Raw genomic sequence first — 23,199 nt, forward strand, 5'->3', positions numbered from 1 at the left:
GGGTCAGGATTTAAGACAGAAATAGACAGTTTCTTAAACGATAAGAGGATAAGGGGTTATGGGAAGCGGACAGGGAAGTGGAGCTGAGTCCATGATCAGATCAGCCATGATCTTATTAAATGGCAGAGCAGGCTCGAGGGACTACTCCTGTTCCTATTTCTTATGTTCTTATGTTAGGATTCACGTTTTGAATACTTTAACCTCCCACCCAACCCTAACCTACCTATTTGAGGGTTAAAATTCCACCCATACTGTGATCATAAACAGGCATTCATATCCATCTTGGTTCTAAATTACCCTGTAATTGCCATTACAATGGCTGAGCAGAATAATTGTATTTTTACAAACCTGACCTAAAACTACACAAAGCCTCTTCATCACAGACATACCAAGATTCAGCTGTACTACAAACCTGCTGACCTCGAGCTCCCAGTTCTCCTTTTCGACCTGGAGTACCAGAGGCACCAGGTATCCCCTGTAACAAGAAAAGGCATGTCAATGAATGTTTGTAAACTGTAATAAGTGTATTTAATGTAGTGATGATACATTCGAGCCACAACTTATTTAATAGATGCGAGTTCCAGCATCAGTAGCCGTAGCCAAAAGGTTTTCCTGCTCTCACTCAACATGATGAAAAACAGCCACAGATGGCCCTATCTCACATCTCGGATCAGAAGCTCTTATCCAGTTAGGAAACCCAGTGAGGTAGATCACCAGTAAAGTGCTGTGTGACTTGTAGTTGGAATTTTTAGATAGATTTGCCCAATCTTTAGTAGAGGGTATTATAGACTTTAAATTATTTCCTCTACACTATTGTCACTTAACTTTCCATTAAAGAGACACTGGAACCAATTTAATATTATACTGTGTGCCAACATTATGTTGGCGATGTATATACAACTATAAGCTGTAAGAATTTTTAGTTTAGTATATGGTGATTTGTTGCCAGGCACTTGATGTAAATGCAATAGTACAATACTGTGGCTTTCGTGTAAACATCACCAAAGTTGTCGCTATTTGTCATGTAGTTGAAGGTCATGGCACATTACGGAGCTATGTCCAAGTTGAAAATGGGCCACACAAGCAAGAGTGTAATATTTTTCCAAAGGGGTTTCAGGGTCATTGAATTTGATCAATTCTATGGTCTTGTTGAAGACACAGTAAAAATCCTTTATTTTGGCTTCACACTACTAAGTGCAAGCAGTGCAACAAAGTACTATATTTACAGTGCTTATCTCCTCCTACAATATGCATGAAAAGTGTTGGTTTATAGAAAACATATAATCGACCTGACTGGACTTGTTTATCATATTTTACACATTTCTAGAGTTACATAGCCATTTTTCTGTTACAAGTGTTACCTATACAACATTTCAGTCATCACTAATAATAGAACATGATCATTCCTGTTACTAGATTGTAAGGATAGCCTGGAACTCAGCCATGAATTTGAAAATATCTGTTCTTCGCCTGTTTAACCAAGACTAGACATTGAATTAGAGGAAGGCACGAGATTCAGTATAGGCATGTCTCAACTCAAATTGATTCATCCATTAAGCACTGTTAAATAATTTCTCCCAGGTGCATAGTAACAGTAAATAACGGAAAGATACATCATGTTTTTGCTAGTCCAGCAAGCAGCATTACTGTGGATGAAACTTCCATTAACTATTACTGCTCCAGATATAGCATTATTTTTTCAGTGCCATTTTTTCCCTGTCATTGAAACTTCTAATGATTAAATAAGAGTTTAAGCAAACTAATATCCACTCCATCACAAAGACCGCTTACATCCACCTCCATAACATTGCCCGTGTGCTTGCTAACCTACATTGGCTCCCGGTGGAGTAATGCTACGATTTTGAAATTCTCATCCTTGTTTTCAAATCCCTCCATGGCTTCGCTCCTCCCTATCTCTGAAACCTCCTCCAGCCCCACAACCCTCTGCCCACCAGGTCCTGTCCACTTGCCATATGCCCATCAACCTCTACTCTTTCACCAGCTCCTTTCTATCTGTCTTAGGCCAGTGTGGATTATTGTGTACACATGCCTCCATTGATTTCCCCATTAGAGCTAACTTGAAAAAAGGAGCCTTTAATTAAATTGGATAAGGTCTCCAATCTCTGAGCTTCTCCAATTCTGGCTTCTTGCACATCCGATTTTAGTCACTTCACCATTGTCGGCTGTGCCTTCAGCTGCCTAGGCTCTAAGCACTGGAATTCCCTGTCTAAGCCTCTCCGCCTCTCTACCTCTCTCTCCTTGTTCAAGATGCTCCTCTTTGACCAAGCTTTTGGTCGCCTGCCCTAATTTCTCTTTATGTGGCTCGGTGTCAAATTCTTTGTCTCATAATACTCCTGTGAAGCGCATTTCACTACGTTAAAGATGCGATATAAATACAAGTTGTTATTGTTAAATACACTATATAAATACACGTTGTTGTAATAACAAATCAAAAAAATACATATTTCACAGTAAATTGATTCATTTATTCATTATCTTGTTTTTAATTACTTCATTAAAATTGAAACTGAAGAATTCAGACTCTCACCAAAGCCTGGCCTTGGATATTTTTGCCTAGAGCTATGTTGCTGTGAGCTGATTTCAAATTGTGCAGTCTGAGCTTGTGCTGTGTATCTAATTTCCCAGGATGTATCACAGTCAATGTTACTGATGGATTTTTTTTTTAGCTTCTAACAGTTTCTGTTCAGTTCTTTTGCAAAACTTTGGAGACAAGCAAGAGGGATAATATGATATTATGAGATAATATCAAAAGCTTTATTCAGTTAAAGTTTATTTGAGTGATTTTAAAAAAAAGAACAGACTGTGTATGTGTATATAGAGAGAGTGATGAAGTAGTGACAGCATTCTGTGTTGTATAAACTTAAGAAAATATATTAAACAGAGAGAGAATGGGGGTTATTTTGGGGAAAGGTTGAAAATAGGTGCTAAGTGGGTGCTGTGCTATTAAGACACACCTGTTTAAAAATGTGATTTTAGCCAGTATTTTGGGAATAATTGCTGATTACCATGATTTAATCGTGCCTGGAGGTGCTAAACCAGAGACCTACACGTTTAGTACTCAAACACTGATTAGGAGCAATTTTTGTGAAGCGGTGGTACATGAGCCTTCACTTCCAAACTGAAGGTGTGTAGTGCATTGGCTGACATATAATGGTATGTATCAGGATGGCTCAGGGACTGAGGGAGAGCGCTCAAAAGTTCTCGGACACAGCACTATAGGTCCTGCTGGAAGAGGTACAAGGCCACGGAGGCAAATAATGCAGCGGATGTGGGAGGAGATCGCCGAGCCCAGCCCCCAGGAAATAGCTTCAGTACCAGAAAAAATGGAACGATTTGACAAGATCTCACCAACAGACTTCTCAATAACTGCACCACCACCAGCATCATAACCTCAACACACTTCATCCACCATCTAAACAGACACTAACATTCATACATCCCACACTACTGCACCCTTCACAGGCACTACTCACACCTCAGACACATCTCATAGCTCTTCAACTATGTGAGGCACCATACATACAAAAACACACCTGCCAATACACTTATTCACAATCACCACTCTTTCTCTTCCAAACAAGATAGCAGGCAGCAGCAGGACCAGACAGAGGGAGGGGAAGCATGACTGTATGATATCACTCCCCTTGAGAAGGCAGTGTTAGCGATAATCGAGAGAGGAGCGGCAGACATCATGACCACAGGGAGAGCAGGGGACATCTCGCATAGAGATATGTGGCCATTCTAGCTTCCTTACATGTCCACACTATTCCTGATCCCTAATCTCCCAAACCTATCCTCACTCACAAGCTCCATATGGTCTCATCACACACAAATCATCCTATAGTGGTCACACGCACTGCACCCTAACCCTTCCAGCGTTATCATTGCAGGCTCCCAGGAGAAAAATCCACCTTGCCCCCCAGCCCGGAGGAAGAGATGATGAAGAAGGCACAGCATCAATCGCCACCTCTGCCACAGGTACCAGCTCAGAGACCGACACTACGTGCAACTTAGAGACTAGTATAGAACACGGATCCTCACAGTGCAATACACTGGGCACGAGTGGGCAGCAGCCACGCCGGGTGGAAGGGACAGCACAGCTGCCACCTTGCTGGGGGCAAGGTCGCATACTAATTCTATTGTAGTGGAGTCAGATGAGGACCGCACAGGGCCAAGCTTCAGTAGAAGGCTGATGGGATTAACAAACCAAACACGGTGCAATGGATAGCCGACCTTAAAGCTTATGGGTCTTGGCTAGGGGGATGGAGGAGTCTGCCTCCAGCTTGGCCTGTGGCTTGACGCAGAACCTGGAACCCATCCTCTCCAGTGTTGAGAGGCTGGCCAATTCCATCCAGCAACCTGTGCAGCCCGACATCATACAGTGTCTCATGACTGAGATCACAACTCCCACGGCAGTCATAGCATCTTCTGTGGAATGACAAAGTGCAGCAATGGAAGCCCAAACAGCTTCCATTAACTACTAGCATCTTCCATGGAATGGCAAAGTGCTGCAGTAGAAACTCAGGCACTTGCCATGGTGGCTCTGGGCTCCTCGGTTGAAAGGGGCTTGCAGAGTGTCTCAGCTGCCCATAGGTCTATCCTCCAGCAGATCAGCGGGCTGGCTAAACAGATGCCTTGAGGTAGTGCTGTGGGAATCATAAACCAGGAACCTACTGGCTTCTCTGGATGGCAGCATTCCTGCTCCCTCCCCTGGCACTCCACCATTGCCCTTGCAGTTATCCATCAGCCAAGTGGCCCAGACTGCTAAAGACATGCCTAGATGGCGTAGTCTGAGGCAGGACACAGCCTCTTGAGGGTGTCCCAGGTGGACAGGTGAACTGCTGTCTTCAGAATCTTAGCATGTTGCTGCCCACTCAGGTTGCACTTTGTAGAAGCACTAGAGTAGGCAAGAGCACTTATGCGATAACTGTTGGTTATGTCATGTTTTCATTGTTTTTGTTCTAGATAAAGTGTGTTACGGTAATTGTTTAGAGCAGGAATTGTTGATCTTTTTTATTGTGTTCTTCATGGAGAAGAGGTTGAAAGGATTGAGTGCGGATGGTGGACCTCGATGGATCTTCAGTCATGGAAAATAAGGAATGGGGCAACAGTGGTCTAAAGTCTGAAGTTAGAACACGTCTCTCAAAAACAATCATAGCATCACTCCCAGGAGCGGGCCGCCTACCTGTAACCCTCTGGTGTTCCCCCAGTCCTCCTCCTCAACCCCCTCCTCCTCCTCTTGTGGTTCCTGAGCTTGACCCTGTGACACAGTTGTTGGTGGTAATGACTGTTCTTTCATGATTGCCAGATTGTGGAGCATGCAGCAAATTACCACAAATCTGGAGCTCTCCTCGCCCTCCTGTCCCTCTCTCTTCAAGCAACTGGTGCTGCTCTGTCTGGCCTCAACGTCTCCTCCTATTCCTCCTTCAGACCCCTAGCAGATCCTCATGGCCAACCAATCCCTTTCTCCTGAGGACTCCTGTAAGGTCTTCATTAAGGTACAGTAGCACAGCACTCACTCTCTTTAGGCAAAGTCCTCAGAGAATTTGCAAAATAAATGCTGATAGAGTGTTGGTGAAGTCTTGACAAAGTGCCCAGAACGTCTCCCGATGTGTATCAAAAGTCCTCTTCAAATGCAGTGTAGTCAGTCAATCAGCAACAAGTAAACAATGAAAGCTGAGCATAGCTTTAATTAGGGCTGCAATCCTCACCAATAACTTGTTTACTCCTGTTCAACTGATCGCTGTTAGAAGAGGTCGTTAATTGCAGCACTAGCTAGAAAAATGACATGCAGCCTTTTTAACAAGCTTTAGGAGCCATTTTAATTGGTCATCACAGCCTTAATGATCCTCGGGGCAGCCGTTTCTTGCGCACACTTCAAGATGTCGTCTTGCACTAAAGGCAGGCTAACCAGGCGTTAAAGCTCAACACCCCATTTTGACTATCACTGAGACTTTTTAGCGCCTAAAGTATCTGGAGAAAATAGACCCCTGTGTCTTTTGTCATGGTAATTTGATACATTTTTCAAAAAAGATACAAGCTGCATTTCAAGGCCAACAAAATGCCTCAAATGCTATCACCAGTGTTTTCTTGAATGTTGAAAAATATAAATGTTCTAATACTAACAGCTGTAAGTCACAAAAACACAGACAGAGATAGAGAGGTACAGGGAAAGAGGCAGAGATGATTTGCACTTTAGGTAGAGATAACGGTTGTTGTCACTTGCTGGGGAGGTGGAAAAGTGACGCCGGAGCGGTGGTTCTGACAGCTCTGGGTGTTGGTAAGTTGAGTGTCCCTCATTCTTGTCCCCATTCTTGCCTGTATGAGACAATTGAAGTCCAGGACTCATTTACATTCCCAGCAGAAAGTTGTAGGCACTAAATCGCCACCCTGCTACAGCTTTACCATTCTGGGAGGGTGGGAAATTAGCTGGCACCAATGCTGAGCTGGCCAACATCAAGAGCCGGGGGCAGGTGGCAAGGGAGGCCATTCAGGGGGCAGGCTCAAAAGGACCAGCAACAAGGCAGGGGAGATGGAAGGGAGGGGGACGAATAAAACAGGTTAAAAATGGGGGCAGGGGCTTTTGGCCTCTGGCCACTTGTCAGGGGAAATATTTAGGAATAATGGAGGATTAAGAGTGAAGTGAGTGACAGTAAGAGGAGGAATAAAAAATGGTGCGGTAGTTCAAGGGGGAAGAGTTAAGGGTAGTGATGGGTTTGAGGGGGTGGTATGAAGGGGAGGAAGTAGTGAGAAGGCGAAGGAGTAGGGAACGCATTGGGAGCAAGGCGGTGCGGAGAAGCATGAGTGACGAAGGTGGGTATCGGAATGGAACCACTGAGTGCTACACTTTCCCCAGTGATAATTCCCCAGGGATCTGTTGGTGCCTTTTTTTGCTGCCACACCATGCCATGCCTCCACCATCTCCCACCTGGGTGCCTATGGAGGAGCCTTTACCATTGTGGCAGGCAGCATGCATCTGGTGTGGAAGAATGTGCGCATGCTGTCTGCCATATTGGATTTTTAGGCGCCCATTTTATATTTGTAAAATGATTGCAGTGCAATCCAGTTCCTAAGCCAATAACACAAAGACAACAGACAAATTAAGAGAGAGACCATACACACTGATATACTGTGTGCAACAACATGGGAAATCCATTTGTGTTAACAAAAATTTGAGAATACTTAACTTGCAAATTGAAATATGAAGACCTTTAAGGTCTGTCTGACTAATAATAATGGAATCTACACATAGGCTGGAATTTTCTGTACCTGGGCAGGACAGGTGTGGGCGGTCGCCATGGCAATTCGTGACCCCGTTCCTCATTCCATCCCACTCTTGAGATCGACTTTTTGTTAATGGCACTTATTATGGCAGCCCTGCGCGTTACTTGGGCCTATTAAATGTTGGGGGGTCTGAAGACGTCATCAATGATGCGTTTTCAGCCAGGATATTTAATGGAGCCATGACCACATTGCAGTTGAAGATTCATGTAGTATAGTCAGGCACTGCATCATTGGATTGTTGCAAAGAGTGGCAAACATGACTGCACGGAGACAGAGGGCTGCACCGAGGTTCTTAGTTGACTCCCTGCATATGCTTGTGGAGGGAGTGGGAGCACGCAGGGAGGTCCTCTTCCCTTCCGATGGGCGGAAGAAACTTCCCCAGTAGATCAAAGGAGCAGAGGAGGTCAACAACAGGGATGTTGTCGGGAGGACCTGGGTGCAGTGCTGCAAACGTTTCAATGACCTCATTAGATCAGGAAAGGTGAGTGCAAAGCTACATTCAACTTCATCCCCATCACTCTGCCTTCCCAACCCTATTCCTGCACATTATTACTCACACCAACATACCTTGCACATCCACCCATCCCTCTCTCTCTCTCTATCTGCATTATCACATCTCCATCTGACTAACCACTCCCCACACTCTCCCTCATTCTAATGCAATTATACCAACTAACTGCACACAAGGAGGCCACTTGGCATTGCCACCCCACCATCACTGCCACCCTCTATAGATGTAACCCATCCATTTCTTAGACTCATTCCATCACTCTCACTCAACCTTGTCTTCTTTCCCTCCTTGCAGGAAAAGAGAGCCCACAATAAGATAGAATGGGAGAGAATTGGAGGTGGCCTTGCCTTCTACCATTGGCCACCTTAACAGCAGCAGATTAGGTTGCCTTGGAAGTGTCAGGAGTCATAGAGCAGCTGGAGGTGGGAGACAGAGAGAGGGGGACATCTAAGCAACCCGATGACAGAATTACATCTCATACAGCCATATGGCATACCGCAGTCACTCATATGTGGACTGATGACAGCAGCCAGTGAGTGTTCATCATGTGCATAATGATATCTGTACCCATTCTTGATATGACATATCTAACTCATCTCTTTACTCTCCCACAGGTCCATCAAGAGCCCTTCCAACTGCCCAGGAGGAAGAGAAAGACGGCTCCTCAGAGGAGCCACCAGCATCTGAGGGTGCATCGTCACCAGACATAAATGCACCCAGCACAAGCGCAAATACGCACACCATGGTGGCTCCAACACGAGATAGAGTAGTGTTGTCACCTGGTGTCTCATAAATCACAAGTGAGCAATCATCATAGGCAGTTCCTCGATATCGAGGAAGACTTGCTTCCACTCTAAAAGTGAGTTCTGAGGTGACTGAACAGCCCAATACGGGAATTACAATCTCTGTCACAGGTGGGACAGACAGTCGTTGAAGGAAAGGGTGGGTGGGACTGGTTTGCCGCATGCTCCTTCCGCGTGCCTACGCTTGGTTTCTGCTTGCTCTCGGCGAGGAGACTAGAGGTGCTCAGCGCCCTCCTGGATGCACTTCCTCCACTTAGGCCGGTCTTTGGCCAGGGACTTCCAGGTGTTGGTGGGGCTGTTGCATTTTATCAAGGAGGCTTTGAGGGTGTCCTTGAAATGTGAGCAATAACGGAGACAGGGCCAGGAGACTCCTCCCCACAGGGCATAGGATCGCCCAGCTCTACTTAACTACATGCAGACGCTGAGCCTCGGGGGCCATCCAGATAGAGGGCGATCTTGGAGGTGCAGCAAAAAGTGCAGGAGGCTTTGACACATTTTTCGATCTCTGAAAATGTGAAGAGAATGGAAGAGTCCATTGCCAACATGAGTATCACTGAGCCACAGGTGATAGTGACTGTCGGCTCTTCATAGGATAGGATGGCCACCTGCATGGAGCAGCTAATGTGCCACACACAGGAGCACATGCTTTCTATGGAAAATGGATGGCAGATGCTCAAAAACCTCCTCTCTAGGAGGGATGTCAACATAGACGTGGGTTCTCATGACTCCACTGCTGTGCAGCAAGGTGATCTCCAGCTCCTTGCTAGCAGGGAAGTGCAGATGGCTTGAGAGAGGAATAACAGTGAGGGGGTCATGTAAATGTGGGCTCCTCTCAGAGCGGTCACCCTTCTCCTCCGTTGCCCCCCCACCCCACCTCAGTCAGAGCCTCAGATGGCTGCTCAGATCACGATGGCTGAGTCTGCTCCTGCACAGTCGTAGGAGGAGCAAACTTTGGCGGGGCCATCATAGACTCCAAAATTCAGAGGACTTTTGCCAAAAGTGTCTATGCAGTCGCAGCAGGGAAATGAGCATGCTGCTTCTACCCCTGCTGAAGCCACAGGGGTCATCGTCATCATAGCCAGGCCCTCGGAATCAAGGAAGACATGCTTCCACTCCTGAAGTGAGTTCTTTGGTGGCTGAACAGTCCAATTCGGGATCCACAGACTCTGTCACAGGTGGGACAGAAGTTCCCGGGCAACTATGGTGGTGCGGTGTTCTGGCCTGTCGCTGTTGGGGTTGTCCATGAGGGTCCTGATGTTCCAGGTCCCGAACTTCATGTTAACGGAGTGGAAGATGCCTGTGCGTGAGTTCTTTTAACGTGGGGTGGCCGTTGCACACTGGCTACTAAACGAGCTTACCTGAGCAAGGTCTTGATCCAGTGGCAAGGGGGTCCAACATGACTGGAGACCAGGCACTGCTATATGGGCCTAGTTGCCTACAGCGAGATGTTGGCCGCAGGTTCGGCACTGGGTAGCAGGAGTAGCACCTCTTACAAGCACATGCAAGAGAAAGATGAAACACAAGTAGATGCACAAGAGTAACCACTTGCGTGTTTTCAGAAATGTTTGTGTAAAGTTTCTGTTACTGTGATATCACAGATAAAAATATTTATTTTACCTAAGAATATAAGAAATAGGAGCAGGAGTAGATGATATGGTCCCTCAAGCCTGCTCTGCCATTAAATACGATCATGGCTGATCCGATCCTGGACTCAGATCCACTTCCCTGCCCGCTCTCCATAACCTCTTATTACCTTATCGGTTAAGAAACTGTCTAGCTCTGTCTTAAATTTATTCAATGACCCAGCTTCCACAGCTCTCTGAGGCAGCGAATTCCACAGATTTACAACCCTCTGAGAGAAGAAATTCCTCCTCATCTCAGTTTTAAATGGGCAGTCCCTTATTCTAAGATTATGCCCCCTAGTTCTAGTTTCCCCAATCAGTGGAAACATCCTCTCTGCATCCACCTTGTCAAGCCCCCTCATAATCTTATACGTTTCAATAAAATCACCTATCATTCTTCTGAATTTCAATGAGTAGAGGTCCAACCTACTCAACCTTTACTCATAGGTCAACACCCTCATCTCTGGAATCAACCTATTGAACCTTCTCTGAACTGCCTCCAAACAAGTATATCCTTTCTTAAATATGGAAACCAAAGTTGTACGCAATATTCCAGGTGTGGCCTCACCAATACCCTGTGTAACTGTAGCAAGACTTCCCTGCTTTTATACTCCATCCCCTTTGCAATAAAGGCCAAGATTCCATTGGACTTCCTGATCACTTGCTGTACCTGCATACTATCCTTTTGTGTTTCATGCACCAGAACTCCCAGATCCCGTTGTACTACAGCACTTTGCAATTTTTCTCCATTTAAATAATAACTTGCTCTTCGATTTCTTTCTGTCAAAGTGCATAACCTCACACTTTCCAACATTATACTCCATCTGCCAAATTTTTGCCGACTCACTTAGCCTGACTATGTCCTTTTGCAGGTTTTTTGTGTCCTCCTCACACATTGCTTTCCGTCCTGTCTTTGTATCATCAGCAAACTTGGCTACATTACACTCGGTCCCTTCATACAAGTCGTTAATATAGATTGTAAATAGTTGGGGTCCCAGCACTGATACCTGTGGCACCCCACTAGTTACTGATTGCCAACCCGAGAATGATATCCCGACTCTCTGTTTTCTGTTAGGATAGCTAGCCAATCCTTTTTCCATGCTAATATATTACCCCTGACCCCGTGAACTTTTATCTTGTGTAGTAACCTTTTATGTGGCACTTTGTCAAATGCCTTCTGGAAGTCCAAATACACAACATTCACTGGTTCCCCTTTATCCACCCTGTTCGTTACCTCCTCAAAGAATTCCAGCAAATTTGTCAAACATGACCCATGCTGACTCTGCCTGACTGAATTATGTTTTTACAAATGTCCTGCTACTGCTTCTTTAATAATGGACTCCAACATTTTCCCAAGCATAGATATTAGGCTAACTGGTCTATAGTTCCCTGCTTTTTGTCTGCCTCCTTTTTTAAATAGGGGCGTTACATTTGCATTTTCCAATCTGCTGGGATCTCCCCAGAATCCCAGGAATTTTGGTAAATTACAACCAATACATCCACTATCCCTGCCATTACTTCTCTTAAGACCCTATGATGCAAGCCATCAGGTCCAGGGGATTTATTTTAGTCCCATTATCTTATTGAGTACCACCTCCTTAGTGATTGTGATTGAGTTAAGTTCCCCCCCTATAGACCCTTGACTATCCACTGTTGGGATATTTTTAGTGTCCTCTATCATAAAGACTGATACAAAATATTTGTTCACAGTTTCTGCCATCTCCATGTTCCCCATCACTAATTCCCTGGTCTCATCCTCTAAGGGACCAACATTTACTTTAGCCACTCTTTTCCTTTTTATATACCTGTAGAAACTCTTCTGTTTTTCTTTTTTATGCTAGGGTTAAATTTGTGTGCAACTTTGGAAGTGGCTTCGTGAATTGTAGTGAATGGTGAGGCATAATGTTACCTCCAGCAATGGGGGTCAGTGTGAAAGGAATGGCTTGGTCATTGTGGGGATGCTTTATGGTGTTGCTGTGGTGACGCAGCATATGGCAGCCATATGAGTGTAATACCTGAAGTTAAGTAAATCTGGCCATGATGAGGCCATCCCTGGCTTCCCGGACAGCAATGTGCTTGATTGCTGCTGGGATCTAGACTGCAGTTTCCACCTGCTCCTCCTCCTCCTCTGAAGAGGCTGTGCACTCAGAGCTTGCTCCTCATGTAGCGCTAATCCTTACAGACCACGACGATTCTAGAGACCCAGGCAGGTGCGTACTGAAGGGCTCCTCCAGATCTGTCAAGGCATCTGAAGCGCATTTTCAGCATACCTATTGCCTGCTCTATGACACAACTGGTGGAAATGTGGCTTTTATTATATGTCTCCTGGGCCTCAGTACTTGGCCTCCTCAATCGTATCATGAGCCACATAGCCATTGTCTCCAAGCAGCCAGCCAATTATATCAACTTTGCCGATGATGAAGCCATTATTACTGAGCAAGCGTTAGCCTTTGCTGCTCTGGCTGACTTTCCACGGGTGCAGGGCGCCATCGACTTCACACATGTGGCCATCAGGGTACCCCATCATCACTCAGGAGTCTTTGTCAACCACAAGGGCTTCCACTCCCTCAATGTGCAGCTTGTCTATAAACATAGGAAGATCATCATGCCTGTGTGCACTAAATTCTCTGACAGCTTTCATGACTCTGAAAATGTCTACGACAACCTGGCGCGATAGCCTGAGCCTCCTTTGGCACTGCTGCTCAGTCACATTGAGGAAGCTCATCCGCTGCCTGTGTAGGGGGTATCGCCTCTGGCGCGATGCATCCCTGTGCAAATGCCCTCAGTCCTGTGCAGCACCAGGTCGTTGAGGAGAAAGTTGGTGCTGCTGGTGTTGGAGCTTATCATGGTCCGATTCCGAAGGCCAAGGTGAGGCAGTATCAATGCCACCCATGCTGATGTAATAGATGGCAGGTCAGGTACAGATGACAGAAGCAATGTCAATGGTGTGATAGGTGGTACCAATGAGGTGACAGTGGATCCTGATTTTGCTGAAAAGACTTGCAACCTCTAGAAAGCTAAATCTGTGCTGACAATGCCTTAAGAAAGTAACCAGCTGTCAGGTGGGAGTCTTTACTGTACTTTTCTTGCTATGCACTAATGAGGTGGATCAATGGCCACACAACTTCCACCTCAGGTTCGCAGACATGGTTTCTGAGCTGCGTGGTTCCTGTGCTCATCCAGAGAAATTTGAAAGGTAGGGTTAAAAAGAGGTTTAAAGGTCTGACCAGTATCTCATAATGATTTAAATTACCTCGGCCACCGCTGCCATTCGGGTCGCTGCCATGTTGGCAAACATGCCCAAGGGAAAGGTGCATGGGGGCAGGATGACGGTGGGTCCCTGACCCGCTCTAAGGTTTTTCAAATTTCCCTCTTGACCTGTCTCCAATCAAGCCTGCATGGACCCCAGAAAACTCTGGCCATAATGTTCTATCACACAAATCCAAGCATGGTGGATGCTGACTCAAAGTCTGTGAATCATCCAGCCTACCCTGGAAGTGGAGCTGAGCCCAAGATTAGATCAGCAATGATCTTATTAAATGGAGGAGCAGACTCAAGGGGCCAAATGGCCGACTCCTGCTCCTATTTCTTATGTTCTTATGTATCCTGAGTTTGGCAGTACAGGTTGAACTTCCCTTATCCGGCAACCTCGGGACCTGGCCTGTGCCGGATGAGGGATTTTGCCGGATGAGGGGAGGTCATTGGTGGGGGGAGAGGTAGTCCGAGGTCAGGGGGGGGAGGGGGGGTGTAGTGGGTGAGGGGAGGAAGTCTCCCGAGGTCAGGAGGGGGAGGAGGTCGGCGGCTCGAGCCGGCCCCCAAGAGTCAGCTGGCCCAGAAGTCAGCGGGCCGGCGGGCCCTGAAGAGTCGGCGGGCCCCAGTGTTGGCGGGCTCTGAAGTGCCGGCGGACCCAGCAGAGCCGGCGGGCCCTGAGGAGTCAGCGGGACCTGAGGAGTCGGCGGGCCCAGAAGAGTCGGTGTGTCAGCAGTCCCAGAAGAGTCAGCGGGCCCAGAAGAGTCGGTGGGTTGGAGGGTTCAGAAGAGTTGGCGGGCCCAGAAGAGTCGGTGGGTTGGAGGGCCCAGAAGAGTTGGAGGGCCCAGAAGAGTTGGCGGGCCCAGAAGAGTCGGTGGGTTGGAGGGTTCAGAAGAGTCAGCGGGCCCAGAAGAGTCGGTGGGTTGGAGGGCCCAGAAGAGTTGGCGGGCCCAGAAGAGTCGGTGGGTTGGAGGGTTCAGAAGAGTCAGCGGGCCCAGAAGAGTCGGTGGGTTGGAGGGCCCAGAAGAGTTGGCGGGCCCAGAAGAGTCGGTGGGTTGGAGGGTCCAGAAGAGTTGGCGGGCCCAGAAGAGTCGGTGGGTTGGAGGGCCCAGAAGAGTTGGCGGGCCCAGAAGAGTCGGTGGGTTGGAGGGTCCAGAAGAGTCAGCGGGCCCAGAAGAGTCGGTGGGTTGGAGGGTCCAGAAGAGTCGGCGGGCCCAGAAGAGTCGGTGGGTTGGAGGGTCCAGAAGATTCGGCGGGCCCAAAGAGTTGGTGGGTCGGCGGGCCCTGAAGAGCCGGTGGGCCCAAACAGTCGGTGGGCCGGTGGGCCCCAAAGAGTCGGCGGGCTGGTGAGCCCCGAAGAGTTGGCCCGATCCCCCGGAAGGGACGCTTTGGGGAGGAGCAGCGGCCCCGGGGACTGTGGCTGCAGTAATTCCAGCAGGGCACTGAGGATGCAGCCAATCGAGGAGAAAGGATTTTGACCAGCCACATTCTGCGCATGCACCACCCGGAGGCCGGGAATGGTGCCGGATATGGGAGTCCCGGATAAGAGAGGTTCAACCTGTATTGCACATATGTATCAGTAGATAAAATAATGAAAGCTTAAAGGTTAGAAAAGTAATGAATGTCCACAAACGTCAGAATTATTTTCACCTGTAGATAAAGTTCAGTTGAGTAAGTCATTGAAATGTTAATAAAACTGCAGCAATAAAATGAGATGAACATTAAGCTTATACAGTACTAATATACTCATTAAATGTTAATCGCTACTGTTAACAACCTGTGGGCCTCGGATTCCTGTATCTCCTTCACGACCTTGCTTACCATCTGCTCCTTTAGTGCCCTACACACAAAGAGAAACGTTTTATTTAATGAGATGAATACAGTAATACTGCAATTACCATCTTATCAGAGAGGACACCTTGGCAAATAAGGGAAATTGGTGCATAATCAATAACCCCATATTACATTGCTGATTCAAAAGCAAAATACTGCGGATGCTAAAAATCTGAAATATAAACAGAAAATGCTGGAAATACTCAGCAATTCAGGCAGCATCTGTGGAGAGAGAAATAGAGTTAACATTTCAGGTCGATGACCTTTCGTCAGAACTTTTCAGGTCGATAAGTTCGTAATAATTTCAAGCTACCCCAAACCAAGATCTGCTTTTGTTTCAGGAAGACGAAGGGGCTGAAATTGGTGAAGGGCAAGGGCCGCCCAAGTGCCACCCAAAGGACCGCTGATGGCCGCCGAGATACCTGACGGTACTGTGGGCAGCGTTTTCGGCAAGAAGGTCCTTGAAAGGGCGGCCGGCAGAAAAAGAGGGACTTACGCCGTCAACCTGGGCGGCAGTGGGTGGGAGCCGAGGATGGAGTCGGCCCACAGAGAGTCAAAGAGCTGCAAATAAAAAGCATTAAAAAAAAACATCGAAAGACCTTCAGGGAACCCCATCAAGGTAAGTCGCTGTAAAGAAACATTTTAAAAATTGTTTACTAACCTTTTTTTTAAGCTCTTCATACTCACCATCGGGGACAGACCAGCCTCCAGCCAGCGGTCCGCCCTCGTTCTGGTGCCGACTCCCGCCCACACCAATCTGACATCTCGGCAGGCGGGAGTCCACTTCCAACACTCGGCCGTCTGCTGACATCAGTGGGCGGTTCCTGGCGATTCTCCCCTCCCGCCTTCTTCAGACCAAATCGAAACTAGCACTGGGTGCAACTCGAGGAGGAATGTTGGCGGCAGAGGGCGATAAGGCCATCAATTTCGGCCCCTAATTCCCCAAGTCTCGCCAAAATCAGCTCTAATCTGTCACAGTTCCGGCAGTGATTGTTATTAGTCTTTGCTTTCTTTCTAGTCCCCCTGCACCCTCATTGGGTATCATTTCCTACTCATGGACATTGCTAAAGCAACAGAAGCCTGCTTCAATATTATTGAAGCTGAAATTGCCCAAATTGAAATAATAATTCTAATTTCTTCCAATGATTAGTGTTAGTTTCAAATAGCTCCACTGATCGTTTCCTGCGTTTTTTATTGCATAATACTCCTGTGAAGTGCCTTGGGATGTTAAAGGCATAATATAAATACAACTTGTTGTTGAATGGCAGTCCTAGTGTGATTGATATGTAGGATGTGAATGGTTTTCTTTCCCTAGTGGCTGCCACTGACAGCTGAACCAGACTTCCTACCCACCCAAATAGAGGAGAGATGATCTGGTACATTGATTGGTGCAGCAGCCCACAACATGCACTGGACACATCTTCCCACCAATCCAGCAGTGAGCCCAACTTAATCAACTCTAATAAAAATATGATGAACTTTGGCAGAGCAGAGCACTTTCAGCATGCCACCTCTCCTTTAAAGGCAAAACGTGTTTGCTCAGGAATAAACATGAATGGTTCATTATTTCTCAACATTTAAAATCAGATTGTAGAATTTTGCTCATATTGTTAATGGGGCACAAGAGACTATGAAAGTTTTAGTAGAACATTGCCTTAATTTATTTTTTAAAGGAGCAGCTATTTATCATACATTTTCTTTACCAATACAGGTGTGTGGATTTATATGACAACAAATGCCTTCTACTCTAATAAAATGTCAGAACATTTGAAACAAGACAGCTTTGTTAATTTTGAGATTAACAGGCTAAAACTACATATTTCACTCTTCTGGTGCACATTACAAGCATTTGCCTGCCATTACATGTTGTGTAAAAGCCACTGAAACACTATGATGCAGACAAAAAAAAATCTCACCTGTGCACCAAGTAGTCCCCTCTCACCATCTGGTCCCTAAACAATGTGGAAAATATTATGTTCTTTTTAATCAGTTATTTTAATAATAACTCTAATGCAATTTTTTCAGATCAGATAACATTTTTGATAAAAAGAAAGGCATTTCCATTTTTGTCTATAAAATATACGTAAGAGGTAAAAAAATTATATAACTTGTAGAACTATTAGGGTTCCCTTCACACCCCCAGACCAGCACCTCAGGAGTCCCCCAAGGATTCATTCCTGACCTGCTACTCTTGCTCATTTTCATGCTGTTCCTTGGTGACATTATCTGCACACATTGGATCAGTTTTCACATGTGCATTAATGACATCCACCTCTCTTGATCCCCACACTCTCTATCACCTCTCTTGACCTGGTCACTAACTCAGTTATCAGATTGCTTTTCAAACATCTTCTTGATTAGCGATAATTTCTTCCAGCTAAATACTGGGAAAACTGAAGCCATCATCTTTGGCCGCTGTGTTCTCACCACATACTGCATCCCTCTTCCTAGCCATTGTCTCAGGCTAAATCAAAACAAATGTGTGAAACCTGAGTTGAGCTGAGCTTTCCACCGCATATTGTCGCCATCGTAAAGATTGTCTACTTCTACCTCCACAACATTGCCTATCTCAGTACTGGGCCCCCATGCAGTGTTGAATCAGTGTTAATATATACACTTAGTGTACTGTACTAAACTATCTAAATTACTTACATTTTAATTTATCAACAAGGATAGACATTAAGGGCTATACTTTTTCTCTGTTTGCTAATTTAATTGAAACAGTAAACTACTTTATAGTCACATTTAGTTTTTAAGTAAAATCAACAAACAGAGGAAAATATATCAATATCAGTCAAATTGAGAAATTGTTTCCAGTTTGAATTGTTCTCTTGATTGGGTTCCACTGATAATTAGCCTTCACTAAGTCAAGCTACCTCTTCTGTTTACGTTGGGGCTAATTTAATAAATGTGAAATAATGCCTTTGGTTAAGAATTGTAATAAATTGGACAAATAAGTATTGTGGAACTGCAGTGTATCCGATGAAGGTAACGTAGACTTTCTTACAGGGTTTCCTGCACCACCACGTTTTCCTGGATTACCACCATTTCCTGAATCACCCTGTAAAAGAATGTTTCACTGTTATTCCATTTACGATTTTCTAGTCCATAAAGAAAAATGACAGCTCACTATAAATTACTAAATAGACACATTAGAGAAATTAAGATAGTGTACCACTTGGCCTGGATTTCCTCTTTCACCCTTGGGAACTTGAGCATTGTTGTTGATGCCAGGTTCACCCTAAGAAAGAAACACACAAAAAAGTCATAAACCCTTAACAAAAATACATTTAGTAGATAGTTCAACCAGAAATAGATCCAGTTCTCGCTTGAAGGAATTCGCGAATCGGAATCCACCGCACGAGATTGCACTATTAGTGGTAGAGGAAGGGTGTTGGGATGAGTACCTTGACCACTCTTTGAATGCCATTGAACCTTTTCAGAACTATGTGGCATTTCTTGAGGTGATGGAGTTTTCACTAACTGACTCTGCCATCTCCCTCAAGTCAGCTATACTACCCTCTTTGGGGGCTTTCTGTTCTCAATGCCCATGAGATGGTCTCTCCTTAACTTGACTTCGGACAGTAGGACCACCATAGATGCAACTGAAAACCTTGATACTTTTGTTACATAAGGGCATAAGAAATAGGAACAGGAGAAGGCCATACGGCCCCTCAAGCCTGCTCCGCCATTTAATACGACCATGGCTGATCCGATCATGGACTCAGGTCCACTTCCCTGCCCGCTCTCCATAACCCCTTATTCCCTTATCGTTTAAGAAACTGTATATTTCTGTCTTAAATTTATTCAATGTCCCAGCTTCCAATGCTTTCTGAGGCAGCGAATTTCACAGATCCACAACCCTCTGAGAGAAGAAATTTCTCCTCATCTCAGTTTTAAATGGGCAGCCCCTTATTCTAAGATTATGCCCTCTAGTTCTAGACTCCCCTATCAGCAGAAACATCCTCTCCGCATCCACCATGTCACGCCCTCTCATAATCTTATACGTTTCGATAAGATCACCTCTCATTCTTCTAAATTCCAATGAGTAGAGGCCCAACCTACTCACCCTTTCCTTATAAGTCAACTCCCTCATCTCTGGAATCAACCTTGTGAATCTTCTGTGAACTGCCTCCAAAGCAAGTATATCGTTTCGTAAATATGGAAAGCAAAACTGCACTCAGTATTCCAGGTGTGGCCTCACCATTACCCTGTATAACTGTAGCAAGACTTCCGTGCTTTTATACTCCATCCCCTTTGCAATAAATGCCAAGATTCCATTGCCCTTCCTGATCACTTGCTGTACCTGCATACTAACCTTTTGTTGTTGCTGCTGTGCCCAAGTCTGCTGCTGCCTCAGCTATTTTGCAGTCTGCAGAGCTATAAATGGAAGGTTCCCCCCTTAGCTGGCTGCAATCTTTTAGATGCGGCACCAGAACTGTAATGCCCACAGTCACCTCCACTCTACTACTGAAGGGTGCTTTTCTGACTCCAAACCACCCTGCATGGCTAAGTGGGTTCTGGGAGGAAATAGCAACGAGTTAGTGGTGTTTTCACATTGGCGGGTATTAGGACTATCCTGATGCAAAACCACCAACAGGACAAAAATCCAGCCGATGTTCTTATTGGGAATGTTTCATTTATAAATCCATTAAAAACATTTTAAACTCATGCCACTCACGCCTCCGAGTTAGAATGTTGTGGGTTTAAGCTATACTCCAGGATAATCTAGTCTGATACTTCAATATGGTACTGACTAAGCGCTGTACTATATTGTAAGATGAGACAATTACAGCCTTGACTGGGTGGATATTAAAGATCCCATGTCAGTAACTGAAGAAAAGCAGTCTTCCATCAACCAACATTACAAAATATACATTAACTGGTCACACAGCTCCTTGCTGTTTCTAGGACCTTGCGGTGTGCAACATTTCTGATATGTTCATCTAATTAACAACATTGGCAGTAATTAATTATGTATGAATCATTTTGAGGTGTTTCTATTGAGGTGTGATCAAATGTTATAGAAATGGAAGTTCTAACTACGAGGGAAAAATTGTACTGGCCGAGAATTTGGACAAGGCCAGAAAACGGATGCAGGGATCACGATGCACAATCACACTGTTCCCATTCCTTCCGATGCAGGCAGCATGCAAATTTCATGCCTGTTAATTTAAATAATAGCAACATGCAATCCCCCATTGGATGCGCCGAGTGGCTGCACGCTTCAGCCAGGGGGTTCAAGTTCTGTGAGGCTAGCACCTGTTACAGCTAGTCTGCACTACTTAATGGCAGCCTGCTTCTTTTAAAGGGGAGGTGCCTTCTGACTGCAGCAAGTGTTGGAAATGAACATAAGAAATAGGAGCAGGAGTAGGCATTTGGCCCGTCCAGCCTGCTCCGCCATTCAATAAGATCATGGTTGATCGGAGCAGGCCGGGGAGCAGAAGGAGCAGCATGGCAGCCTGGCCCAGCAATCTGCGCGGCCCCCGGCCTGTGAGCACCATCGGAGCAGGCCAGGGAGCGGAAGGAGCAGCGTGGCAGCATACCACTCCAGGGAGCAGCACATGCTGGAGCAGGAGAGCAACGGCAGTGAAAAGGGACGTCATCAAGGTCCAGGTCGGTGATTGGAGCGTGGGCAGGAACAGCAGGAGTGGCGAGGTCGGGGCGAAGGAGCGGCGAAAGATTGTAGAGGGATGTGATCGAGGCCCAGGAGAGGCATGAGTTTGGGGCCCAAGGGCAGCACGGGCCAGCCCACACTGTGATATGTGTGCGCACTAGGTCTGTGCAGAAGAGCTGGTCTTCAGTCGTCTTGGTACTGGACCAAGACCTAGCTCTGTCAAGCCCGTGTGATGGCTGGTGTGCAACGGTCACCACACATTAAAAAAAATCCAAACACAGGCATCTTCCACCCTTTAAGATTTAGTTCAGACCTGGAATTTTAGGTCCTTCATTGAAATACCTGTGAACTTTTTGACGTGGGGAAGCAAGTCATCCTCGATTCGAGGGACTGCTTATGATGACGATGGATTGATCTGGTCATGGACTCAGCTCCACTTCCCTGCCCAGTCCCCATAACCCTTTACTCCCTTATCGCTCAACAATCTGCCTATCTCCACCTTAAATATATTCAATGACCCAGCCTCCACAGCTCTCTGAGGCAGAGATTTCCACAGATTTACAACCATCTGAGAGAAGAAATTTCTCCTTGTCTCAGTTTTAAATGGGCGGCCCTTATTCTAAGACTATGGGCTTGAGCCTCCACTTTTGAGTTTATCGCCCAAAACTGGACATTATTTCCGGCGTGGGTGGTAAAAAAGGGTTTTCAGATCGCCGACTTCTCACCCATTCTCAAAACAACTAGTTTACATTTTTGAAAATGGGCGTTACCATGAATGATATCAAATGGGCAGCAGCGTTAAATTTTTTTGACCTTCTGCCGTAGAGTGTGGCCATCCTTAGCAACGGCATGGCATCGCTCGATTCCCGCGATTCTGGAGGTCAAGGGTCACCATGACATGCGCAGAAGAGGAGACAGAGAGAGGGGGAGCTCAGAGGGACTGAAGGTGTGGCTGGGTGTGGTGTGGCTACTTTGGGAGAAAGGAGGGAGACATTAGAGCTTCACAGCAAGTAGGCAAACCAAAAGTAGCTGTGAACAGCCACATATTTGACCAAATTTGCCCTAGAAAGGAGGGAGAGGAGGTGGCAACACAACAGGCTGTGGAGACTGACGCTGGAGAGAGCAGTGAGGTGAGAGAGGAGTACATTAGAGGCCGCAAAAGAGCCAGGAGTTCTTGGACAAGGCAAATGCCACCCTCCTGCAGGAGATCGAGTCACACTGGGGTGACTTGACACAGGGAGGGCATGGGAAGCCCATCCGAAAGGCCTACCAGAGGATATGGACCGAGATAGAAGAGGTGATCTTGTCGGCGACCAACGAGGTGCGTGAGGGCAACTAATGCCGCAAACGATGGAACGACCTTGTGGGATCCGCAAGAGTACGTATTACATTGATCGACATTGTACTTATGTATTTATATAATTTGATTTGTAACAGTCATGAGTGACTATCAGCAGATGTGAGGTCTTGCACTTTTACCGGCAATGGTTTACTCAAAGCCTGCAGTCACGGTGTACGTCTTAATAATCATGATTACATCTGTCGGTTATGTGTTGTATCAGTCTCTGTGACAGTACCTAGCAATGATATCACGCAATGATCTCATGCCATGTCGTCCTGTCACCTTTTACAGAGTCGGCAGACGATCCTACTTCATCTGATGCTGAGGAGCTCTGATTGTCGCCCGTCAATCTATTGGGTCTGTTCTCGATGGATGAGAGCGCGGACTTCGAAGAACCTGCATCGCCACGCTCCAGAACCCATTCCACCCCAAGGCCATCTATTGGTCCTCCGGTCATTCCTGCCTCCACTCTGGAGGTGTTGGCCCCAAGCACCTCTCCACAGGGCACCCCATTTGTCTCCAGGACGGCACCGACCCCGCGGAGGCCTCGTGGACTCGGCAGGTCTGTTCCACAAGCGCGATATGACATTCTGAGAGATGGTTCAGTTGTCCAGGAGGACTGGAAACATTGGTGACCAGCTCATCGAAGCTTTGGGGGGCATATCCCGACACCTGGCCACCATGCCCGAGTATATTCCGCACATGGCAGAGTCCCTGGATGCGATAGCCAGGAACACAGCTGCCGCAGCCCTCCCAGTGGTCCCAGAGCATGGCACTCCACCCCAGCTGTGAATGACAGATGCGAGCAAGGACCAAAATCCTGCTTCTGCATCAGAGAATGTTGCCCCATCAGCACCCCCCGCTCCTATACCTATGCAACCAACGCATCTGCTTTCATGCCCCCCAATGAGGCACCG

At 46.4% G+C, this 23,199-nt stretch overlaps 1 protein-coding gene across 1 annotated transcript in view; it reads right to left on the reverse strand.

Annotated features, from left to right (window-relative positions):
• LOC139264304 (collagen alpha-6(VI) chain-like) overlaps positions 1–23,199 on the reverse strand; it is a 266,694-nt gene that overhangs the window by 158,716 nt on the left and 84,779 nt on the right. Inside the window, exons 18-22 of the mRNA XM_070880548.1 lie at positions 18,499–18,564; positions 18,331–18,384; positions 17,240–17,275; positions 15,268–15,330; positions 413–475 (exon numbers count right to left, since the gene is read on the reverse strand). Of these exons, the coding sequence (XP_070736649.1) occupies positions 413–475; positions 15,268–15,330; positions 17,240–17,275; positions 18,331–18,384; positions 18,499–18,564 (282 nt within the window). The remainder of the gene's footprint in view (positions 1–412; positions 476–15,267; positions 15,331–17,239; positions 17,276–18,330; positions 18,385–18,498; positions 18,565–23,199) is intronic.

The sequence above is a fragment of the Pristiophorus japonicus genome, chromosome 5 (assembly GCF_044704955.1).
Source record: "Pristiophorus japonicus isolate sPriJap1 chromosome 5, sPriJap1.hap1, whole genome shotgun sequence".
NCBI classification, from domain to species: Eukaryota; Metazoa; Chordata; class Chondrichthyes; family Pristiophoridae; genus Pristiophorus; species Pristiophorus japonicus.